General features: G+C 38.3%; 1 protein-coding gene and 1 long non-coding RNA gene across 17 annotated transcripts; one reads left to right on the top strand and one right to left on the bottom strand.

Moving 5' to 3' along the window:
- Nucleotides 1-1,871: 1,871 nt before the first annotated feature.
- On the top strand, nt 1,872-4,826 carry LOC136252357 (uncharacterized). Of its 3 annotated transcripts, none has more exons than XR_010699473.1 (9): nt 1,872-2,173; nt 2,221-3,231; nt 3,289-3,391; nt 3,443-3,511; nt 3,575-3,667; nt 3,721-3,824; nt 3,883-3,982; nt 4,027-4,106; nt 4,570-4,826. It is a non-coding gene; the product is annotated as an uncharacterized lncRNA (long non-coding RNA). The 3 variants fall into 3 exon arrangements; XR_010699472.1 differs by having other exon boundaries at nt 1,874-2,173; nt 3,717-3,824; XR_010699474.1 differs by lacking the exons at nt 3,883-3,982; nt 4,027-4,106; nt 4,570-4,826 and having other exon boundaries at nt 1,875-2,173; nt 3,721-3,825.
- On the bottom strand, nt 4,660-14,723 carry LOC136252355 (uncharacterized). Of its 14 annotated transcripts, XM_066044791.1 has the most exons (14): nt 7,807-8,099; nt 7,733-7,750; nt 7,607-7,678; nt 7,259-7,318; nt 6,989-7,126; nt 6,698-6,742; nt 6,467-6,549; nt 6,356-6,412; nt 6,248-6,304; nt 5,531-5,604; nt 5,251-5,473; nt 5,095-5,187; nt 4,938-5,041; nt 4,661-4,870 (listed from the first exon to the last, which is right to left on the bottom strand). In XM_066044791.1, exons 4-8 carry the CDS (start codon nt 7,296-7,298, stop codon nt 6,380-6,382), a joined length of 339 nt encoding a protein of 112 aa, XP_065900863.1. In that variant the 5' UTR covers nt 7,299-7,318; nt 7,607-7,678; nt 7,733-7,750; nt 7,807-8,099; the 3' UTR covers nt 4,661-4,870; nt 4,938-5,041; nt 5,095-5,187; nt 5,251-5,473; nt 5,531-5,604; nt 6,248-6,304; nt 6,356-6,379. The 14 variants fall into 14 exon arrangements, 11 of the variants coding, with proteins under 11 accessions (XP_065900857.1, XP_065900858.1, XP_065900863.1 ...); XM_066044790.1 differs by adding an exon at nt 14,107-14,719 and having other exon boundaries at nt 7,607-7,913; XM_066044789.1 differs by lacking the exon at nt 7,733-7,750 and having other exon boundaries at nt 7,607-7,727; nt 7,777-8,099.
- Between the last annotated feature and the right edge of the window lie 9,552 nt (nt 14,724-24,275).

Genomic DNA, 24,275 nt, shown 5'->3' with positions numbered 1-24,275 from the left:
GGTGGGCCTGGTACTTCTGGTGTTACTGAAGTATCGTCTATTGTAAACACAGACTTGAATTGATCATTAAGAGCATTAGCCTTATCTGTATCATCTGTGATTGTGTTCCCTTCAACTGTCAGGGTTGTGATTCCAGTATTACGACAATTTTTATGAAAAGACCAAAACTTTTTGTTGTTTACTCTAGGGTCAGATATTCTTGACACATGATTGTAGTATGCTCTGCGGCATTCATGCTGAGATGACTTTTTTATATTTTTGTAGTTGGACCAATCACTTGCTAACCCAGTAGAATGGGCTTTATTATATAACCTTTTCTTTTTCCTACAGATACGTTTGGTTCTGGTGGTGACCCATGGTTGGTTAATTGAATCTAGAACTAGGATATGTGTAAGGCACAAGCTCCATACAATCCATACACATTGCTTTGAAGTCATTCCACATCTTCTGTACACATGACGTGGTTGTATTAGAGCTAGTGAAACTTGAAGTAAATTCTGTAATAACTTGTGATAACAGTTGGAAGTCAGCTTTTGCCCACTGATAAAGTTTTCTTTTAGCTGGACACCTGTACTTTGCCGTAATGAATGATTCAACATAAACTGCATCATGATCACTGATTCCTGGGATGGGGATTCATTTATTTATAAGATTTGGCCTGTTTGTAGCAAAAATATCCAGAGTGTTATTTCCCCTAGTGGGAAAGGATGCCATTTGTGAGATACCTGAATCACAGAACAGTTCCAGTACTAAGTTACAAAAAGACACAGGGTAATTATCTCCAATGTGAATTTGTAAGCCAGTCAATGTTAGGGAGATTTATGTCTCCTCCAATCCAAATAATTGCCCCAGGGAAGTCAGTTATTATATCCTGTATAAGATTACATAATGACTGAAGATATGCAGCAACACTATTTGGTGGTCTATACACAGCCAGTACTATAAGTAGCTATAGGTGATGATTTAGCTGGAGTTTGCAAGCAGCTGCTTACGTTGGTTGTAAGAGTTAAGCTTTCCCAATTGTACATCTTACTACATGCCAGAAAGACACCACCATAACCATCATTTCTGTCTCGTCGAAATACTTCGAAGTGTTGTGGTGCAAATATCTCAAATGATGAAATGGTAGGATTTAGCCATGATTCTGTACCAACTATTAAATAATGTTAATAACAATCTCCCAAGTTGTTCATCAAAAAGGTGAGGCCAGAATATTGTGATATTCTCACCACATACTGACTATAGGAAAATGAGTTGCAAAGTAGCTATAGCTTACTATTAAAACTAACACCTAATCACTTTACAAATAATAATAGCGTTTTAATTTTATGAGTACTACCAAGAGTTTCTACACCATTATAAACTCTTGGTACTACCTTTTGCTACCAATCCATATTTCTGTGTGTGTATTCAACTGAATTTGGCTCAAAGAACATAAGATGGCCTTAAGTACAGTGGTGGAGTAATTTAGCCATAATTTGATACAGAAAGTGTCCCACCAGAGAGTTTTCAATAAAAAATAAACGTAATTTTGAGAAAGACCATGGCCATTTCTTGGTGCCTGTGAAGTGCACACTTGTACCTGTACCAACTTCCCTTGGCCACATGACACACATTTGTATGTCTTGATAGCAAATAACAGAGTGTGCAATGAGGGTTTTTATAGCTGTGATGTAGGTTCTATAAAACTCCATGTTTGTGTATCAGCGTTGAGGGGTCATCCGGGTCAAGCGAGTCACATTTTCTCCGGGTCATCCGGGTCCGACCTGGTTTACAAATTATCCGGGTCGTGCCAATTTTCTTTTTGGGCCCACTTCTGACTTAGAAAATTTTTCTCGTTTGGTGAACTTACCGTTTTTGTTTGTTTTACGTAGTCACATTACTCAGGGGGTTGGTGTATCTCGGGGACAAAACCTTCGAATCAACCCAGCTGGGTTCCTCGGGGTTCTTCTTCTCAAGTGATGTAGCGAAGTCAAGGAGCGAATTATACAGGCAGCTAGTCCATAGATATTAGAGCCTATCTATGGGTAGTCTTACTAGGTGGAAATTTCCTTTGCCATCTCACAACACACGAGATGACTGAAACATATTTGCCATGGGCTGAACTTGCTGGGAGTGGAGGAAATGAAGGCTATAAGAACATGAAATAGTGAACACTGAGTATATCTATATGGTATGATAGTGTAAACTGCAATTTGTTAGTTAGTTGGATTTCCTGAGACTACATGAGTAGCTATCTCATGTATCTTCATTTGATATGTCAGTCATTCAGTGTCCAGTTCAGCCGAGGGTTCAGCTTGGTGATCCCACAAAAAGCACAGCTAAGTTTGCATCATTTACTCAGGTGAATTGGCAGGGAAGCACTCATTTTTGTGGGCCCACTTCTGAGTTAGAAAATTTTTACATTTTGTGAATTTACCATTTTTTGTTTGTTTTACGGAAGTCACATTGTTCAGGCATAGATTATATATTCCCCACCTAGGGAATATATAATCTATATGGCTTGCCATTTCTAATCCTTTTAAGTGTGCACATGCAGTACTAGTTTCAGTAGTAGGTGTTCTAGAAGCAGTTCCGTTGGGAGCTATAACATATACCATCATTCTATTATAATCCAATACTATAGTGCTGCTGTGGTGAAACTTCATGTTTACTAAAGGAGATTACGGAACCCACTATGACAATTACGGTCATGTCACTAGGCCAAGAGTTGTAAGATCACTTCAATATAGTGACCTTGTCAAGTATATAGGTCCCAAACACAACTGAGATGTACTTCATGACCTCATTTATAAGACCACCTCAATATACAATAGTGACCATGTCAAGTATATAGGTCCCAATTGGTGTCTAACTTGGTCCGTTGTTGGGACATGAAAACTCATGTACTGTATTAATGACCACTCCTATGATATGTTTATTGTGGCAGCAGTTGGTTTGTTAGTAGTGCTATTTGGGAAGGCTATGATAAAAGAATTTTTTTTGTGGGTGTTTTCAACTACTATAAGCTAACAAAGCCATTGTCTAGCAAATCGTTTTGTGCAGCATATCGATACTGTTGCAACTACTGTGACAAATCGCATGGTACAAAATAAAGGTGATATGTGGGAACCGTTACTTGTGTGTTATCTTGTGAGGTCATGTGATCTTGTCACAGGTGTTGATTGTGGTATTTCATAATGAGATGAATTGTACGGCACTATCACCATGATGACAACTTCAGAGACACTGGTATGATAAGTTGTGTGATTTTTTTTCACACAATTAATTGTGCCACTCTGTTGTTAGGCAAGGTTAACATTACTGTGGACACCTCAACTAGTCCAACACGAAATGTAGCTACCCTGATTTATGTGACATGTTGCCATAGTGATAGCTGTTACAACACAAGGTTTGCATGACAACAGCGTACTACTGTATCACATTTCCGCCATCGTAACAGGCCTACCAAATAAGCATAATTGAAGCCTTACTACAGAGCCCAGTTGGAGTGGTAGCACGGACCATAAAGGTGGGTGTGGTGGTGTGTTGTTACCATCTTGGTGTGTGTTGTGAGGGCCATGTACTTCTCCAGCCTCAGAATGGCTGTGTTGTCAAGGGGATAAGGGAAGCATTTATTGACTATAACAAAGTGTCCACCCACATGATCAAAGCTGCTGCAGGACAGGTGAGCACCAACCACATTCACATAACTATTATTGTTGCCATGGTTACAGAAAGGAGCATCATCACACAAACTACAATTGTGATGTTACCATCTTAAAGAGTTCTACTTCATCAGTGAAGAAAACTAATGATGCCATGGCAACTGGTGGCATGTACAAGTGAGCACGTGCTACAGTATGTAACCAGTCATGTCCATTTAACTGTCTGTCATCACAGGACTAATCTACTGACATTCAAGAAACACACTTCACAAGTCTTAGTTATATACATATACTATCTATGAGAACACTCACCAGATAAGATCCTCAAGTGGATAGTAAGAGTATTTGTATTAATATACCATCATCAATACCTCTATAGGCATCATTAGAAAGTACTGGTTCCAGTACAAATAGATTGCTGTTGTGTATTTTGCAAAAAGTGCATCATCTGACTGTGGGGTATGTTCTTGTAATGCAACTGTGTGGCAGTCATTTGACAATGTTCATTAAGTGTGATAACATACAACATGTATGTGGCTTTTACATATGCATATCTAGTATGACATAGCTGTACCTGTTCTCATGACACCTAGTTGTCACTGCTAATGTGTGCATGCCATTGCTGTAGAGCAGGGTTTTACAGGGGGGTCCACAAAATTTAATTTCACAGATTGGCAGTTCTCCGTGCAAATTTCCCCATTCAAAATTTGCAGTTTACTCAAATTGGCATTCCCGTTTATGTGATGTCAACAATTGATTAAACTAACACACTGTCACTTTATGATGAATCCGAAGAACAAATTGTTAGAGAAAGGGCCTATATATACTACCATATCAGATTGGTTTGTTAGTCGGCTTGATGGTGCACCCTCCTTGCTATCTAAGCCAAAATTTTCTATTTACCATCACTTGTTTCCAACAGAGAATTGAAGTTCCCAGCTATGAAATTCTGTTACAGAATTAATGAACTTAAGGTGACTGATATGTTTATAAGGATGATGACGGACGGATAGTGAACCTTTATGTATCTTGTACAGGATGGATTATTTAATCCCAATGATGACATGCACAAATAAACCATGTGTTTGTGTTGCATGTTTTGTTATACTTACAAGGATGACATTTCTTACAATATAATATTATGTATTGTACACTGACTCAAATTTAAATGTTGATGATCTGAGGTGTTTCTTGAATGTCAGTAGACTCAGTATAGGTTTGTCCTGTGATGGACGGAAAGACAGACAGTTAAATGGACATAACTGGTTACATACTGTAGCACGTGCTCACTTGTACATGCCATCGGTTGCCATGGTGTCATTAGTTTTCTTCACTGATGAAGTAGAACTCTTTAAGACGGTAACATCACAGTTGTAGTTTGTGTGATGATGCTCCTTTCCATAACCATGGCAACAATAATAGTTGTGTGAATGTGGTTGGTGCTCACCTGTCCTGCAGCAGCTTTGATCATGTGGGTGGACACTCTGTTATAGTCAATAAATGCTTCCCTTATCCCCTTGACAACACAGCCATTCTGAGGCTGGAGAAGTACATGGCCCTCACAACACACACCAAGATGGTAACAACACATCACCACACCTACCTTTATGGTCCGTGCTACCACTCCCATTGGGCTCTGTAGTAAGGCTTCAATTATGCTTATTTGGTAGGCCTGTTACGATGGCGGAAATGTGATACAGTAGTATGCTGTTGTCATGCAAACATTGTGTTGCAACAGCTATCACTATGGCAACATGTCACATAAATCAGGGTAGCTACATTTCATGTTGGACTAGTTGAGGTGTCCACAGTAATGTTAACCTTGCCTAACAACGGAGTGGCACAATTAATTGTGTGAAAAAAAATCACACAACTTATCATACCAGTGTCTCTGAAGTTGTCATCATGGTGATAGTGCCGTACAATTCATCTCATTATGAAATACCACAATCAACACCTGTGACAAGATCACATGACCTTACAAGATAATACACAAGTAACGGTTCCCACATATCACCTTTATTTTGTACCATGTGATTTGTCACAGCAGTTGCAACAGTATCGATATGCTGCACAAAACGATTTGCTAGACAATGGCTTTGTTAGCTTATAGTAGTTGAAAACACCCACAAAAAAATTCTTTTATCATAGCCTTCCCAAATAGCACTACTAACAAACCAACTGCTGCCACAATAAACATATCATAGGAGTGGTCATTAATACAGTACATGAGTTTCATGTCCCAACAATGGACCAAGTTAAACACCAATTGGGACCTATACACTTGACACGGTCACTACTGTATATTGAGGTGGTCTTATAAATGAGGTCATGAAGTACATCTCAGTTGTGTTTGGGACCTATATACTTGACAAGTTCACTATATTGAAGTGGTCTTACAACTCTTGGCCTAGTGACTCATATGACCATAATTGTCATAGTGGGTTCACTCAGTATATTACAGCCACACAACACCCAAAACACTACAGCAGAACCCCTCTATACAAGATATGTGTGAGAATAATTATACTTTATAGTTTACACCAGCACAAAGGAAGAGAAGTTCCACTGTATCACACAGAAATGATAAGATCACGCACCTCTCTTTGCTGTCTAATTCAAGTCATCATCTGTTGTACCTGACTAGCTCTCTCTTCCTAACAACCAATCAGAATAGCTCGAAGTTTAAAGACGTCAATGCTAATTACCATTTTCTTTTGAGCTTCTTCCAGTTATTGTAGCAGATTGATCTTGTCTTCTAGTTCCTGTGATGATGTCATATAAGCTCATGCGATGTCACATGACAATAGAGTACACACCTTATCTGTGTCCCCTTGTGTGATGACCACTTTTACTGCTGTCCGTTGTTTGCGCACCTCTCCCTCCTCACGTACAGTGTAGCCTTGTGGTAAACAAAGTGTGATTTGCATAACGTAACCACCCACTTAAAAAGTCCACAAATTTTGACCCAAAATCAATGTCTGTTTGCCATACACTACACTGTAATGAGGCCAGCCAAGTTAAGTTACAATAACAGATTATATACTCACTGGCTTCTAACTTGCTACTTCTAGTTCCTTCAGTGACACATTCCCCTGTACAACAACAACAACAAAGACAACTTCACACCGCTACAAGTATCAAGAAATGTTCCACCAACTAGTAACAGCTTTACTACTCTCCCCCTAATGACTATTTACACATTAGGGTTACCGGTAGCAGGATGCTCTGGGAGCAACAATGTTTTTGAGATTAGCAAGTTGTCTTGCAACATTGTAGAAAACCACTAAACACTATCTCTGTCTCACATGACTATCATCAGTTTAGCCCCACCCCCTTACACTGCAAGGTTAAGCTCGGATATTTGATGATACCCGTCTCGTTCCTTAGCTCCTCTTTCAGCTGTGTCATCAGATGCCTGCCTTGAAGCAGGTCTTTGCCAGTGTCTCCTGAGTCATCTGCTCTATACCAGTGCATCCCTGTGACAATTCGAAACAATGAGCAATATTAACACACATTGTGTCATCAAATATGCCAACCACATAACAATTATTCAAATACGTGATTAGCAGCACCACTTCTAACATACAGTAATACAAGCATAGACATGCCTGGGACTATGATGCATGACCAATCTCCTTTAGTAAACATAAAGCTTCACCACAGCAGCACTATAGTATTGGAATATAATAGAATGATGGTATATGTTATAGTTCCCAACGGAACTGCTTCTAGAACACCTACTACTGAAACTATAGTACTGCATGTGCACACTAAAAGGATTAGAAAATGGCAAACCATATAGATTATATATTCTCTAGGTGGGGAATACATAATCTATGCCTGAACAATGTGACTTCCGTAAAACAAACAAAAAATGGTAAATTCACAAAAATAATGTAAAAATTTTCTAACTCAGAAGTGGGCCCACAAAAATGAGTGCTTCCCTGCCAATTCACCTGAGTAAGTGATGCAAACTTAGCTGTGCTTTTGGTGGGGTCATCTGAACTGGACACTGAATGACTGACATACTGGCATATCAAATGAAGATAGCTACTCATGTAGTCTCAGGAAATCCAACTAACCAATAATTGCAGTTTACACTATCATACCATATAGTGTTATTTACTCAGTGTTCACTATTTCATGTTCTTATAACCTTCATTTCCTCCACTCCCAGCAAGTTCAGCCCATGGCGAATCTGTTTCAGTCATCTCGTGTGTTGTGAGATGGCAAAGGAAATCTTCACCTAGTAAGACTAGCTGCCTGGGTCCTACATATATTTACTTAAAAACGTAATGAATTCCTTGATATATACGGGGAAACTTTAAGTAAGGTACTCCATATCTATTACGGGATAACTTTAAGTAAGCAACGCCACTTATATTACGGGGAAATTTTAAGTAAGCAACTCCATACCTTATACGGGGAACTTTTAAGTACTTTTCAAAAGATCACGTGATCCATTAACCTTAGTGTAGACGTGCAAGACAAAATGGCGAATAGTCAGCTGTAGCATGGTGCCTTTGCGGCATCCGGAATAGCTGAGAATTGGTATCACACTAATTCCTGACATCCAGTTGTGGTAAGCTAGTAATTATACACCTATAATTTGTATCACCTAGTACCCAGGGGTGATTTTTTGAAAGGGGGGCTAAGCTGGACAGGGACATAGGTACTTAGCCAGACATCAGAAGATACCAAACCTTCTCACAAGGCCCTAGTTGTAAGATTCATGTAGTATCCATGGTAAAATTAGCTATTTGGAATCAAGGGCGGATACAGGGGGGGGGGGGTCATTGGGGGCTCTTGACCCCCCTCCAAAAATTATTAGTACACCAAGATCGAGATACTCTAATAGAGAGCAGTCACTCTAATAAAGCAGTCACAGTATTAGAACAGTGTGTAGTGAGCTATTTAAGGATTTTTATGTACTTTACCAGCTATAAATGCGTGGTTGGTGAGGTGGGCAGCTATTGTCAGCTAGTTGTGACCTTTTTTTTTGGTCTCACCTTATCAAACCAGAAACAATGTAGTGCCTCAGTTAAATTTTGACCCCCACTTTCCATAAGTCTGGATCTGCCCCTGTTTGGAATAATGACCACATTAGTGTGCAAACCAACCTAGGGGGTCTGGGGGCATTCCCCCCAGGAAATGTTTGAAAATTAGGCCCTATAAAGGTGAATCTGAGAGTATTTTAGCAGTTTTTCAGTGGAAAATAATGGAAGTTTATTATTTTATCATTCAAATTTTACCTTTCCGTTAAATCAAGACTGATTGCAATATGCATTGAGTATAGCTATCATGCATTCCTTTTTACTTGTAGCTACCAAGCTTTTAGATATAGCTAGCTATATGCCATAATGCATCAGCTCCTCTTAGCCATGCCTAATCTGTGAAGCAGAAACATGTATAGCTAAGTAGTAGTGGTGTTGAACGTCACAACTATGATGCATGCTCCTTAGCCTATTTGTTAGCCATAAAACCAATGAAGTGTACTGAAAATGGAATGCAATGAAGGGTACTAGTAGCTATTAGCTAGTCCACTGGCAATCCTTAGCAAAGTGCAACTATATTGCATTTATGGACTTTCTGAATTTATTGTTGTGATAGTCAATTTATTAGATCTGCCAGGTTATGAAGACTGAACTATAGGCTAGTTACAAATGCCAGCACCATAACCCACAGCATGGGGTCATATCAGAAGGTAACTGATACATATTTTATATTTAAAGCAAAGTGGGTGAATATGCTATAGCTGCCTTATGAGACTGCAAATTTCCAAAGACTACAGTTTGCTAAATGGCTGAATTGGTAACTACATATTATACTGAAGCTGATAAATCTAACCAATTAAACCAACTAACACTTTTTGAATCATATAATTTATTTTAAATATAAAAGCCACACTAATCACCTCTTATAGCCACACTGCTAATCATTTGAATAAAACAAAACCCACAATTACAACTTTTGTAACTGGAGATGCAACCTACAATCGAAACTTGTTTTTGAAGAACTTATAGGAAAAGGAAGCTATATTCTACTGGAACAGAGTTGAACAATAGGTATAGTTACATAGACATTATTTGTGTTGGTAGTGATGTATATAGTTCCTGAAATAATGATACACACAGAAGATATAGGGTTTTATTAGCTAAGTACTAAGGAAGGGGGGCTACAGCCACCTTAGCCCACCCACTCCCTAAATCCGCCCCTGGTACCCACAGTACAGAGGGAATTAGCTATATGGAGATTCACTATTATAATGGCCTTTGGCATTAGTTTTCTTGGCTTCGTGTTGGTTCTTTGGAATTACTTCAAAGTTGGGAAGGGAAACGGTGGGGCATTTTCCACTTCAATTTGTGAATCCCCACTCATTCCTCACCCTGCCCATACTGTGTTAGGGGGATAGGCATTATGGGAATAAAATTAATGTAGTTGTACATTTGATAATCATAATGGCCAATTCAAACCACGAGAAACCAATTAGTTGTAGCAAGGTATCTCTCAGCTTGTTTAGTCCTGTATATCCTTAAATGCACCTATCAATGTAATGTCCGAATACCACAAGTATGGGCTGAGGGTATGAACCTTATACACAATGATATTACAACATAAAAATGGTGGCAATAGTGGGGAACTTGCAATTGTACAGAGGGGTATTGGGAGATGTGGTGATAATGCATGCACTGCAGCAAGTGGGAAGGTGAGGCATATACATCTACTTACAAGACAAATTCTGATAGTTTGTATCCACATCACAACTTTGGTCTGGTTTTACTTAGTCACATCACTTGATCATACATACTACCTTATCTAATGGTTCCATGTCGTAAAAGCCACAAGTGAAATTCCTTTTGGCTACTACAGTTGAAAACGTAGTGAAGACCCCACTAACATGGCTATTTTGTCAATTATGATGTCATTGTGGATAGAGGTTTACCGATATAGGTTTTTGCCATTTTCCGATATCCGATACTGATGTCTCCTAAAGAAATTAAACCAATAACAGATGGTCGATCTGACATTTGCAAGGCACAGTTTTCAACAAATGTATATAACCAGCCATAGATAATACTACACCTATCTATGATCTACTGTAGCTCTTTTATGCTAAATGCAATCTATGGTCTATGTTTGTGGTGTCGCTTCCATTGTGCAACCCAGAAGCACCACAAATAATTATTTTATGCATGCTCCCATCAAGGCTTAAACGGATTACTTTACATTACTTCACATTTTAATGGCTGGTAGAGAAGACAGATTCTGCCTTCCTTAGTTCTCCTGTGGCTTTTTCATCATCTCTAAAGTACTGGCTTTTACTATTTCATTTTAAACAATGGATAAGCACTTCAGCAAGGAAACAATCACCTGTGTTTGTATGGCTTCTAGCTTTGTTCAGCACAGCCTCAATAAACAAGGAGCAGTGACACTAAAAGTGCCACTGATTAAGTAAGAAACCAATGTAATCCCACTGTGTGGATATTGCTAGCAATATCGATTCTTGTAGCACCTTTACCAATTACCGATATGGGCTAAAATTCCCATATTGGTGGCCAATCTGATTATCGGTACACCTCTAATTGTGGATATGGTCCATTAAGGGAAGGTGGAGGTTGTATTGTTAAAATTTAAGGGTGCCCAAGAGCAATACCAATGCAAGATTTGAAACATTCGTTGGATGCCAGCCACTACACTTGTATTACTAAAGCCTGGCTCAAAGTCAGAATATAGATCACATATACATGCAACTGTGTATATCCCCTCCTAGCCATGAACCTCAAGTTTTGCTACATGGGGGTTTATATTGTCGATATGTCTCAGTACATGTAGGCATGAAATTGTAATTTTATGTCAATATCACAATTACATAATAAATATTTCCTGCTTAAAGCTTGTCATATTCCATTTTAACGTCTGTCAGGAAAAAATCACATAATTGGTATAATCATTATCTTTAAAGTAAATTGTCCACTGATCAATGTCTTTATTGTAGGAAACCAGTTCTCCTGTAAACCACTCTCAGTCATATTTTGCCTTTACTTTTCCTCCTATCTTGGGTTTATTGTTAGGACTGGCATCCTTCTTTTTCTTGCCTGCTTTAAGTCATCTTCATCATTCAAAAAGTGTTGCTGCTTGTCTGGAGGACCATAGATAGCTGCAGTATCTCTTGGCTTCTTTTGCTTTGTAATCGATTCTTTTTAGCATCCTCTGATCTACCAATAGCATAATTTTTATGACATTAATCATTAAGCCATTAACTAATATATATTAACAGTATTGTAATGTTGCACACACAGAACAGTCAGTAGGGGTCCACAGGTGCTGGCAATCTCCCTTGTTTCCTGACCTTTCTCCATGAATCCAAAGCTTATTAATATTTTTCTTTCTACCTGTTTTTGTTATAACAGAATTTAATAACTTGTTTATCAGCACATGTTACATACAAGACTCTAATTACAGTGATAATTGTGTTGCAAATAAGTAAACAAATGTAATCGTATTTCTTGTACTTGTATGGTGTGCTTAGATAAGAATCAGTGTGCTGGTAATCCTGTGCATAGCTCATTTGGCATAGCTAACACAGACATTATTGTCCGAATGTGTGTCCCTCCTATTAATTTGTAAAAGTTTGTTAGCCGTATCATTATCATTATAGCTATGTCCCCGTTACACAGCATTTAAACAACACTTAGTAGAAAAGCCATTCTGTATTCAATCCAGTCATTATGGAGAAATGGACAATTCACTGGGAAACCATAAATGCCACTGTGTGGCCAGAGCTACAGAATCAACACCTTGCACTGTAAGAAATTGGACAAAAAGGAGGACAAATGAAAGCATGTGAATGGCATGATGTGTGTGTGCATTGTATATACTACAGTATGCCAAAAGGCAACGATCAGCATCTAACAGCGAGCTTGTATCCTTAGCCGTTCTGACTGAAGGCAGTCCGTCATTCCAAAATTCTGTTTTTAAAAATTCTGTTTTTAAAAATTCTGTATCAATCTATCCGAAACATTTATTGGCTGTTTTGAAGATACTGTTAGGTTTGTTACTACCATAAACAATGAAAGTTTAGCGTGGCTTTAGCAAATTTGACAGAAATTTGCCAAACTTTATTTTGCCTATTAGTTATTTTTATACTGTTCAGTACTGGCCATATACAGTATGTTTGCCAAACATTTCCTGCTTTGCATGCTGATTCGCCAAAATATTTAAGTCACCATCATTTATGGTACCTAACTAGTGCTGCCCATAGTTGCTACATACCTACAATATTTTGCTAGGGTATATTAACACTTGCAAATATTTTACTGACCCTGTTGATAGTGCATTAATAAGCATAGAGGCTATTCTTCCAGCCAACTTAACCAGTCTACATGTATTTATTTAATTCTTCATATGTTACCACTAATATTTATCAACAGACTTCAGTATTATCAAACACACTAGTATAAATTTTGGTTAGGGTCTGCTCAGTTATTCACTTCAACCCATGCTCGCCTTGAGCTTAGAAAAAATTACCTTCGTATGGACATTGAAAGTCATCATTTTGCTAAACAGGCAATACTAAAGTTATGGTTAAGGTTGACACAGATTAACATATTGCTATATAAAGACTTTTCATATTTACAGTAGATTGGATAATGATTGTGTTCTTCATATCCAGTACAGCATCAATGATGGACTTCTGATACGGATAAAAGGAGAGAAGCGAAAAAGATTCAACTAAAGTTAAAACTTTACTGGCCTCGGCACCATCCAAAGAATCATTACTGTGATGGGAGCTCTGAGAACTAAGTGTTGGTGCTGGGCAGTCAGGTGCTTGGACTCTCTTCTACAGGCACCTATGCACACAACACAGTATTATTTAATTTTGTATGAAGATTCATGAGGTATAAGACTCACCAGTGAATGTTCAGTTCTTTTGGGGTTACGTTGTAATAATTCTGAGCAACTGCTGCAAAGAGGCCTTCCTTCAGGACTGCAGTCATAGCATAGAAAATCTGCAGCCTCAATACAGCACACTTCATAATCCATGTGGTTGAACCGTCAAAGTCACGTGATCAAAATCAAGTGCTAAAATCACGTGATACTGGCTAAGGCAGCGAGTGATCATAGAGGGTGTGCGCGATGGTACCACAATTGATTTGGAGCAGCCCAGTAATAAGCTAATAAATACGGTACTGTAGTAGTGAATTCATGGGACGGATTGCGTGACAGTGGAAGGCAGACACGTCACAACTACAGATAACTAAGATCACGTGACGAAATGACTTAAAATTCTCCCGTAAAGATGACGGAGATGATTACTTAAAGTTACCCCGTAATGAAGACGGAACACATAACTTAAAGTTACTCCGTAAGTATGATGGCGCTGGTTACTTAAAATTTTCCCGTAAAGGATATGGTAATTTTTGCGTTTTAAGTAAATTTCTGCAAGACCAGCTGCCTGTATAATTCGCTCCTTCAAGTTGACTTCGCTACATCACTTGAGAAGAAGAACCCCGAGGAACCCAGCTGGGTTGATTCGAAGGTTTTGTCCCCGAGATACACCAACCCCCTGAGTAATGTGACTTTACGTAAAACAAACAAAAACGGTAAGTTCACCAAACGAGAAAAATTTTCTAAGTCAGAAGTGGGCCCAAAAAAAAAATTGGCCCGGGTCGTGTGAAACGAAATTGTTCGTTTGATGACGTGAAAACTTTTTTTTTTCCCGGGGTGCCTGCACCCCTTGCCACCACCCCCAGCACCAGATGGTAAAAGTGCTGGACAAAAAGACTGTAAACTCAAAAATCAATGAGATGGCAACACTTGGCCTTCCGAAATAGCAAGGTCAAGTGCTCCAATAGTCACAGGGCTGCCACGGTGTGACCTTGCTCCAAGCAAGCAGGTCACTGCTGACCTGAGCAAAGAGAAGCTGGTGGAACATCTAATCCATGATACAACACTGCTGTAAGATTGGCCCCGTTGAGTAGATAGCATAGAAGCTAGACGCTTATAAGCAACTGTAGCTGCACTGCCCATTCCTCCAAAAGTGGAGAAAACCAATGGAGTGAATGAGCCCATTTCAACATCTCTTATTCTCTGTTAATACATCCTTTGTTTATCTCTTTCAAACCTTCTGTACAAGGAAGAAACCGCTGTGTGGAAACTTACGTGACGTGGAAACGTGGAAACTTATAAACGCTAGTCGCGTAGCTCTTTCGTGAGCCACGCCCACTTATCGCATTACAAACATACGCTCAGCTACACCCATTCATTAGTAGGTGCAGTCTGTAAACACGAAACTGTGTTCGTCGCTGTCTGCAATCCTACGTGGAGCCACGCCCACTAATCGATTATTGTACGAGTTGTATATATATAGTCCAGTCTTGCAACAGGATAAGTACTTCTGTGAGCCACACCCACTTTAATATATCGGGAAATTGTAATACTAGGTATCATAGATAATATCAGGGGCCGATCTAGGATTTATAAAAGGGGGGGGGGGCTAAGTCAAGGTACTAATCTCTTGGGTAGAGGTGTACGAAGCATACTTCCCAGCATGCGAAGCATGCTGGAACTAGGGGGGTCTGGGGGCATGCCCCCCCAGGAAAATTTGAAAAATTGATGCTAAAATACTGCAATTTGGAGACATTTCCACATAAAATCCCTAATATTTTCTGCCTGTAGATATTTTATATACTGCCATTAGATTATAGGTATGACTCTCTGAAGCATTTTGCTAATGAAAAAGTTTGGGTAGGTACAGACAACCAAGAATAGGTGCATGTTAGAATAATAATGTTGAAAGTGGAAAATTTTGAAATTTGAACAATACAAGATTGAATTTGAGAGCATTTTCAATGGTAATTGTGTACCTGAATTAAGTATTGCCATACATATTAACTACACAAGTAGATGAATGAAGCCCTTTAAACAGACCAATGCACTTCATTGTATGTATAGGTGCAGGAAGATTTGGAAAAATTCCGTAACAGAACCAACTACATGTTTCCAGTGAATGTTCTATTAGAGTAGTTAGCTGACTGCTCTATTAGAGTATCTCGATCTTGTACACCTCCAATGCTGATCCGGGTCCTTGTTGCATAAACTTTAGCATAAATCCACTGATAATACCTTGGAAAGATGTTTATAAGGTGGTTTTATGAGTATTTGTATTATTAGTGATCATATAATTATGCTAAGACAAAATTTCATTATAATACTCAGCATATTGATCAAGTAAAGCCTAAATATGAAGGGGGGGGGGGGGGGGGCTTCAGCCCCCAAACCCTCCCCCCCCCCCCCCCCTGGATCCGCCCCTGAATATATCTATGATCATAGATACTACACCCCTGTAGTATCTATGCTATGATATATCTCTGTAGGTATGCACGAAGCCACACCCAATTGCTGTCTGTAAACTCAAGTAGCTACGTGCATATAATATCTATGCTACGTGGAACCAAACCCACTGACTGATTTTAAATTATAAACTTACCGCGCGGGCTTAGTTATCACATAACTACTCGTTTACTCAACACGAAGCGAACGCTCAAAACATAGTCTCGCTCGCTCGCTCGAGACTACGCGAAACATAGCTCTTATCGCACGCCTCGGCTTTAATTAATCCGTGTCAGTGGGTCATCCGGGTCAGCAGTTGTGACCCGGTTTCAACGCTGTAGCTATCTAATTGCACAAATTTCACAAAACACTATTATGGGTGTACATACACGTAAATACCCTCTATAAAGGTCTAGGTGTACAGGGGCGAATCTAGGATTTCAGAAGGGGAGGTGCTAACATAATGATTGGTTGGCTAAGAAAAGCGACAACTGATTAATACAACTAGCTATAGTGTGCGAAGCACATGCACTCAGCATGTAGAGCATGCTCTATCTAGGGGGTCTGGGGGCATGCCCCCACAGAAAAGTTTTGCAAATTTAGCCTATTCAGTATTAAAAATTGGTAATATTTCTGACTGAAAAATGATGCCACTTTGTTTGTGATTAACAATGCTTGTAAAGCATTGTGAGTCACCTAAGTGTAATAATGATGAAATGACACCATTATTCCAGAACAGTTGTAATACTAGCTGTCATATAAGGGCACTGCCAGTAACTAAAAATATATTCTTTACATAAAGAACAGTAAGGGGAAGGCTATGAATATCAGCTATACATGATCAATACTTGCCATTAATTTTGTGTTTGATATACCTTAATTTAGCGGAACATTAAATTTAGCAATTTAGAGTTGTTTTTTTTTCCAATTGATTTCATCATATCACGAATTAATAAAATTTATATGGCAAATTCATCAATATACAAGATCGCTAAATTTAGTGTATTGGTATAGCTAGTGTGTTTTACAGTCTCATGGCTCAAACTATAATGTCTAAACAGTAACAATGAAGAGAGGGCTTGAGAGGGCAAGTATACACTCACCATGCAGTGTGTAGAGTAATCATGTGTAGAATTTTCCAGCTAGGGGGTCTGGGGTGATGCTTCCTCTGGAAATTTTTGGAATATAGCTATCACAAGATTGAATCTGGAAGCTATTTTAAACTAAATACTCTATTGTACTGAAAGATTGTGGGTACAAGATGGATGAGTTCAGTTGTAAGCAATTTTAGAAAAACATTACAGAACTACATTTTTGAATGATATTGGATTATAAGACAATACATAATAGTGGATTGTCAAAGACAACACACAAGATTGGATTTTAAGGTCATTGTAGAGATTTAAAATGCACACAAAACTAACTTCAACTTTGTAGTACAGTATATATATAGCCACAGACTGTTCTGTTGCTATTTTAATCTGATTTTTTACAACTAGATGGCCCCATCACCATATTAATTTTTTACAACCAGAGTCCAAAGTCACTTACATATGCAACAACTTTTTGGTGACAACTAACCCCCTTAAATAATGTGACAGTGTAAATGCTGTGGTATCATTTGAGCTTATTAAGTTGAGCTTCAAAGGATTTGGGAGTGCAAACCCTGTATGACATTAAATTTTATTATCTTCAATTGATGCTAGATTCAGATAAATGCAGCATGGAACTTTGTTACCAATAAAGCAAAAACAAAAAGTTCTCAGATACTACAGCCTTGTTAACTGTATACATGCATGCTAAGAAATTAATTGTTTTACTTAAGCATGTTAACCCAAGCATCAAGTTTGTGGCAACAACTGAAAATGCCCACTATAAGGCCACATAAACTTAATTATTAGTTTCTCATCCCCGCCCACATGGTCGTTTTTCTTACCTCATTAAGGATTTTTTATACCACTGGTGGATGAGTGCAACTATCCAGCACCTTCTATTTGCTACCTTGCTAGAGCAGTCTAAGAAAACTGCATTCTGAGTCATTTTAGCTAGCTAATTCAGCTATTTGGTCAGTAAAAAATAAAATAAAAATCTGCCCTCCCGCACTGCTATTTTGAGTACAGGAGGATGAGAAACTAATAATTAAGTTTATGTGGCCTAATATTGAACTATTTGACAGACGTTGTTCTCAGAAAGTGATTAGTATATGGCAGGATGTTTGGAGCAATGGTAAGATAGCAGTGCACAGGTCAAGAAAACAAACTGGCAACTTCATGAAAAAAACATTATGATGGATGTTCTATTAGAGTAGTTGACTGTTCTATTAAAATATTTCGATTTTTAGCAGCTTTTAGGTTAAGTCTCACACCAAAAGTATAATTTGAACCCCTCTTAGTAATTCTAAGTAAAGATTAGCCATTCTCCCTTCTCTTTCCATCTTTTCATTGCCCATGCATACGTATAAGATGCAATTGCATCTATACTGCAACTTCTAGAAGTTTCCTAGCTTGCACATGGTAACATTTTGGAGGGGGGTGCTTCAGCACCCCAAGCACCCCCCTAAATCCGCCCTTGGTGTATACAGAGCAATGAACACTTTTAATGAGTGGGTCACATCAACATTTTTAATGTACAATGCTCTATAGCTAGCTGAGTCATCACAATCAAAGTAATTAAGAAAATAATAGGCAGACATTATGCATTCAAAAACTAAAACAAAACTGAGCATTCTAGAGGCAATTGAGATTATAGTACTACTGATTAGCAGAACTTGGTGAAAAAAATGCCATAAGACATTATTTCCTGGCTGATTTACCTTTTGGGGAGTAGAAACATAGGCGATTCTAAGGGGGGGCCAGGGGGAGCCAAGGCCCCCCCTGTTAAAAAATAACTTTTAAAAACTCTTGGGGAAAAGTTGCTGTATAGATTGGCATTGTTATTTTTAGCATTTTTCATGTTTTTAGAACAAATTTTAGGCTGTTTTCAAGCCTTTAAATTGCAAAAATCCTGCAGCTTCTGGGGGTTGCACCCCCAGACCCCCCTGAAAATTCTACTTTATACTATAGCCAAACAACAATAGCTATGTTGTTCCCTACTGGGCCCCCCTGTAGGTCAGGTCTAGAATCGCCACTGAGTAGAAATATATAGAAGTGTGATTGGGAATCAATGAGTACATGGTGAACCCATGCATACTGCATCAAAAGAAAGGATGGTGCCAGAGTTAAAGTTCTCATCTAAATGCACTGCTGCCCCATGCATCTATCAGCTATTGCCTTGAAATTGCAGTGGCCATTACACTTCACTTTCAGCTTTGCTCAGCCGGTTACACAACATTACAAATGAAGAACAGCAGGAGAAGTGCCACTGCAATCAAACCAGTCACCATGGAAAATACAGGTGATTTCAATTTACAAATGTAGAGAAGCCATCATGCTACTTCGAGTCAACAACTTATATTAAGCAGTCAGCAAAAGGAAATGGGACCGGTAAGTCCATGATGCATGCATTGTATGTACTGTGGTATGCCAGAACACCCAGAAGGCACCTGAAGCATCATTGAACAATTAAAAAATATCAAGCCCATAGCTGTCATCAAGTTATGCTTATCTGAAGGCATCAAGCAGGCAGTTAAATTTTATTAAATAAAAATTTCATAGCAATCTATTGGATGCATTTAGGGTCGGCACTTTTGGGTTTGTTTATACCTATCTGATACTGCTCAGGCACCAGCATGGCATTATGAAGCAGTTTTTTGGGTGATATGTTTGGCCACAAAAACCCAAACCTCCATGATCCCTAATACAGTACAGTGTAGCTGCCAAAACTAAAGGACTAGCCAATTGACTCTCCAATGGCTGTATGACTCCTTCAAGTTGGATCTTCTTTAGCTGGCCATGGTTAACAATTCTTGTCTGGCTGCATAAGGTATTCTATGGACTGACTGTCTCAGTGTATGACACAATTTGAACTTGTGGGGTAATATTTAAATTAGGACCATATTTACATCCTGGACGTTCCTATTGGACTCTTCTCCATCCTTCAATAAGTGACTGGGTTTATTGGAATTTGATACCACTACCACAGCCAACTGTCAAACATTCCATCTCTATCAACCTCTAACAAAAAATCTTCAATATGCAATACATAGATTTACCACTTCCTCATAAGTGTCCCAGTCCTCTCTACTGAAATTCCACTCCTAGAAAGCCCTGTTTCTCAAATAGGGCTGGCCAGTTGTATACCCTCTGACCAACCATTCCATACAACCACCCTCTGTAAAGTTGGGAGCCACTCATCAAATCTTAATTACTTCAAGGTCCTCAGCTGTGAAGGGAATCAATTGGTATAGCCTTTTCCTATTGTTGAACTGGTTGTGTAGTGAAGGCTGTACCAATGGATGATGTTATCACTGTTAGTACTTGTAGACTGAGTCATTGAACCAGGTATATGTTCAAGGCTTCGGGTGTTGTCCTTATAGCCCCTTTACTCCATTTGTCACCAGCCTGGGATGGTTATAGCAGTGGCGTAGCCAGGAAAAATTTTTTACCGAGGCAAAGTTATACATTGACCAAATTGAGAGGGTCTATTTCTGACTCAAATGATTCACAAATACTTTTAAGCATTGGTGGTACAGCATTGGCAGGTTGGATGAAGGAACTGAACCGTTTCAGAAGACACTGGGCATTTTTCTACATGCCATAAGTAATGCTCCAGCATACTACAGTATACCATGCTTCAATTATTAGATTAGTTTAATTGCATGCAACACAACTTACTCCGGAGATATTTTGAGCAGTCAGGCCATCCATGAACTGCATCCATGAGCTGTCATAGTCATGCACACTACTTTTTATTGATCTGATGTAATGTTTAAGTCTGAGATAATTATCTCTTTCATGTGATGCTCAACTGCATGTGCTAAGCATGTCGAGCTTGTCTGGGGGAATGCTCCCTCAAGGAAAATTTTGTATATGCTTTGAAAAGGCATGTGGAGCAGGCTATTCTTTTTTATCGTAACTGCTAATGCATGATATGCATGATCAATTAGCTCAATGTAATGCCATGCAGTTAACTCATTGGAACTTTTGAAAAGTAACGTAAAGACAATTTACATAACTAGAAATGATCAAGCAGTGTAATGAAAACAGTGGCTATAATCTGTATTGAATGCTCTATTAGAGTATAATTTATTACGATGACTGCTCTATTAGAGTATCTCGATCTTTTACAAATTCAAGCCACGAAAAATAGAATATATGGCTGTAGTGCTAAGCAGGGCTGGAGCCTATGGTGACATTGTGCCTTTCATGGTGCTGGACCACTTTCAGCTACTGGGGTACAGTACTGCTGTCTAGTAACGTCTGAGTAGAAAATCCGGGGTGCCAAAACTCAAGCCTGCTCAGCCTGTTTTTGAGCATTTTTACCGAGGCAGCTGCCTCGGTTGCCTCAATGGTAGCTACGCCACTGTATAGCCATCCTGACTTGGAGGTGGGAGCTTTGCTGTACCACCTAATCTCAACAATGAAGGTACTGAATGTGTTAGAGGTGCATCTGTTGTTTGTATAACAGGTAATTAAATAATAACTCACCTACTCAAGCACTGACTTGTAGAGAAGTCAAGTTGACTGTACTGGCTGCAAAGAATTCAGTATATAGATGGTCCATATGTGCATGCAGTGAGATTTTCTTTGTAACAAACTCCTTGTAACTTGTGAATTTCATTTAATTGTGCATGCCTTCCAAAGCTCTTTTACCCTGCTCTTCTGAGTTTCCAATTCAATTTATCAACTTCTTTAATCAGCAATCATCTGTTGCAGTTGCTGCCTTACCTAATATCCAATTCCAGATCTAGTATTTTCCAAGGGGGTGCTAGGCTGGGGCATCGGCTTGGATAAGTGGTACAACTAGTAACTATAACTACAGTAGTATAGTGTGTGAACTGTGAAGCACACACAGCATGAAGAACATGCTGCATTTGGGGACAGGAACATTTGCAAATTTGGCCCTTGCTTATATATACAGTAGTTATCTGTGTGTTCATATTACAATGCAGCAATACTGTAAGTGGCCATGGGTAAAACCATAACATGCAAAGTATCAACAACATGACATGTGTAGCAAGTGAACCTGTTATAAAAAATTACAGATTACAGCCATGTTAAGTTGGTCTGCATTAATAATTACCATTGATCAGTTATAAAGTGGAAAATACATAGCTAGGGGAGAGTCTATCATGCTTTTAAGTTTTATTCTCAAAATTATTCCTGAAATTTGTGCTAAATATAAGCATATTGGTTAATAGGGATTTTAATATAAGTAACTGCCCTATTAGAACTATGGATTCAAAATAGACTGCTTTAGAGTATCTTGATCTTTTAGATTGTTTTTAATGCACTGTTTCTGTGGTGTATCCAGAAGATATTTCCATTATACTTAGAGACCCGCCGATTATGCTCATAATTTTACCTGTTATGCTATACTGCACTGCTCAAATATTTACCTATTATGCTTAAATTTATGCTCAATACTTGCCTATTGTGCTCAAATTATGCCCAATTATTTATGCTTCAGTTCCTAATAATTTCCAGTTTATGGATAAATAATAAGTGGTTGAAGCACAAACTTACTTGTCAAAATGCATATCACAAAAAAGATCGATATACTCTAATAGAACAGTCAGCTATGTGATTGTTTTATTAGGGTTACTGACTGTTCTATTAGAGTATATCGATCTTCCTGTGATAGCTGTTTCGATAAGCAAGAATTCATACTATTACACAAATATTCTACCTATTATGTTCAATGCTTTCAAGCACCTATTATGCTCATAATTATGCCAGCGTAATCGGCGGGTCCCCAATTATACTGCAAGAAAAACTTATGACTTTGCACCATTTATTCCTAGAACTCATCCAGTTATTACCTATTACCTATATCAGAAGTTCATAAGCACTGAATAAGCTTGAGCTCCTGCCTATATATTATTAATATTCCCAAAATTATTCTGGCATAATAGATCTATGTTCCCCATAACTAGTAAGTAACAGTTCAGCATAGCAATAGCAATTCTAAAGTTGACATACAGAGAATGGGGTACACAGCATAATGATGTAATAGCATTGCTGTGAAATAAAGTAGAATTCAGGGGGTCTTAATTCTATTGACTTAACTTGATGTCAATGACATTACCAAGATGAAATCACAACCAGCGATAATTATAGTCTATGTCGAAACTGTTTTCAAAGAGTTTTATTATTTATTTTTACCAGGGAGGGAAATTACTTATGGTTGAGAATTTCTAATTCATACTATGGTTATTATAAATTACCTCTTTTGGAAAGTTGGAATATAAGATGATGATGCCACTTTCATTGTTTTTGCTGATAAATAACTTTATATCACTCTTATAACATACTTTTAAATGTAATGTGCAAGTATATAATTGTATTACAAGAGATTATATGTATATACAGTGGTCACATTCGGATTATACATACGTACCACAACTGTGGTTGAGATCGAAAGCGCCACACTGTGGTATATATACCATGATAACTGTGATATACATAATGAGTGATATACCACACTTTGTGGTGTATGTTTTTGTCATATCCTGAGTAATCTATAAAATACACAGTGGTCATGTTTTGATTTATCTAAATATAATAGAAAATGTGTGAAACTTGATTAGGTTCAACCCATGTATCACGTTTGCAGCTACAACTGATATTATCCATTATATATTTAACCAAAGGAAGCTATTCTCAGAATAGCTTTTCAAGCAGAATTGATGCCTAGACACAACAAAAATGCAAAGGATTTTTAAGCAATCGGTATGACAGGATGCTTTGCACAATGATGAGATATGAACAAGAAAAGTGTTCAATTTCAGCATACACACACTCACGTCTGGTCTTTGTTACTTAAGTTTAATGATGGATGTTCTATTAGTCGAGAGTAGTTGACTGTTCTGTTAGAGTATTTGGCTCCATCTTGTGTTTTAGATTATATAGCTATACCGTTCTTATTCTTTCCACCATCTATTCATTGCCCATGTTAAGATGCAATTTCACTTGCAGTATAACTTCTAGCTAGCACACAATAAAATGCGGAGGGGGGCTCCAGGCACTCCACCTTTGCTATCAGTTCTTCTTGATGTAACAGATATTGATGTGTAATAGTTAAGTAGGTAGTGTTTGTAGTTATTAACACTAGAGGTGTATATAGGGCACAAGATATGTAATATATAGGGATGCACATGTATTGGAGAGTTAATTGTTGTTGTAAGCTGTGAGA

The sequence above is a fragment of the Dysidea avara genome, chromosome 4 (assembly GCF_963678975.1).
Source record: "Dysidea avara chromosome 4, odDysAvar1.4, whole genome shotgun sequence".
Classification (NCBI taxonomy): Eukaryota; Metazoa; Porifera; class Demospongiae; order Dictyoceratida; family Dysideidae; genus Dysidea; species Dysidea avara.
This window is presented reverse-complemented; position numbering and strand designations above follow the sequence as displayed.

What these genes read in the sequence shown, in the direction of transcription:
- LOC136252355 (XM_066044784.1), bottom strand. Translation starts at nt 7,861, where the DNA reads ATGACTGAAACAGATTCGCCATGGGCTGAACTTGCTGGGAGTGGAGGA. An exon ending in TGGGAGTGGAGGAAATGAAG is followed by an intron (nt 7,127 to 7,806) that starts GTTATAAGAACA and finishes GAATTGTCACAG; the next exon opens with GGATGCACTGGTATAGAGCA. An exon ending in AAGTAGCAAGTTAGAAGCCA is followed by an intron (nt 6,550 to 6,697) that starts GTGAGTATATAA and finishes GTTTACCACAAG; the next exon opens with GCTACACTGTACGTGAGGAG.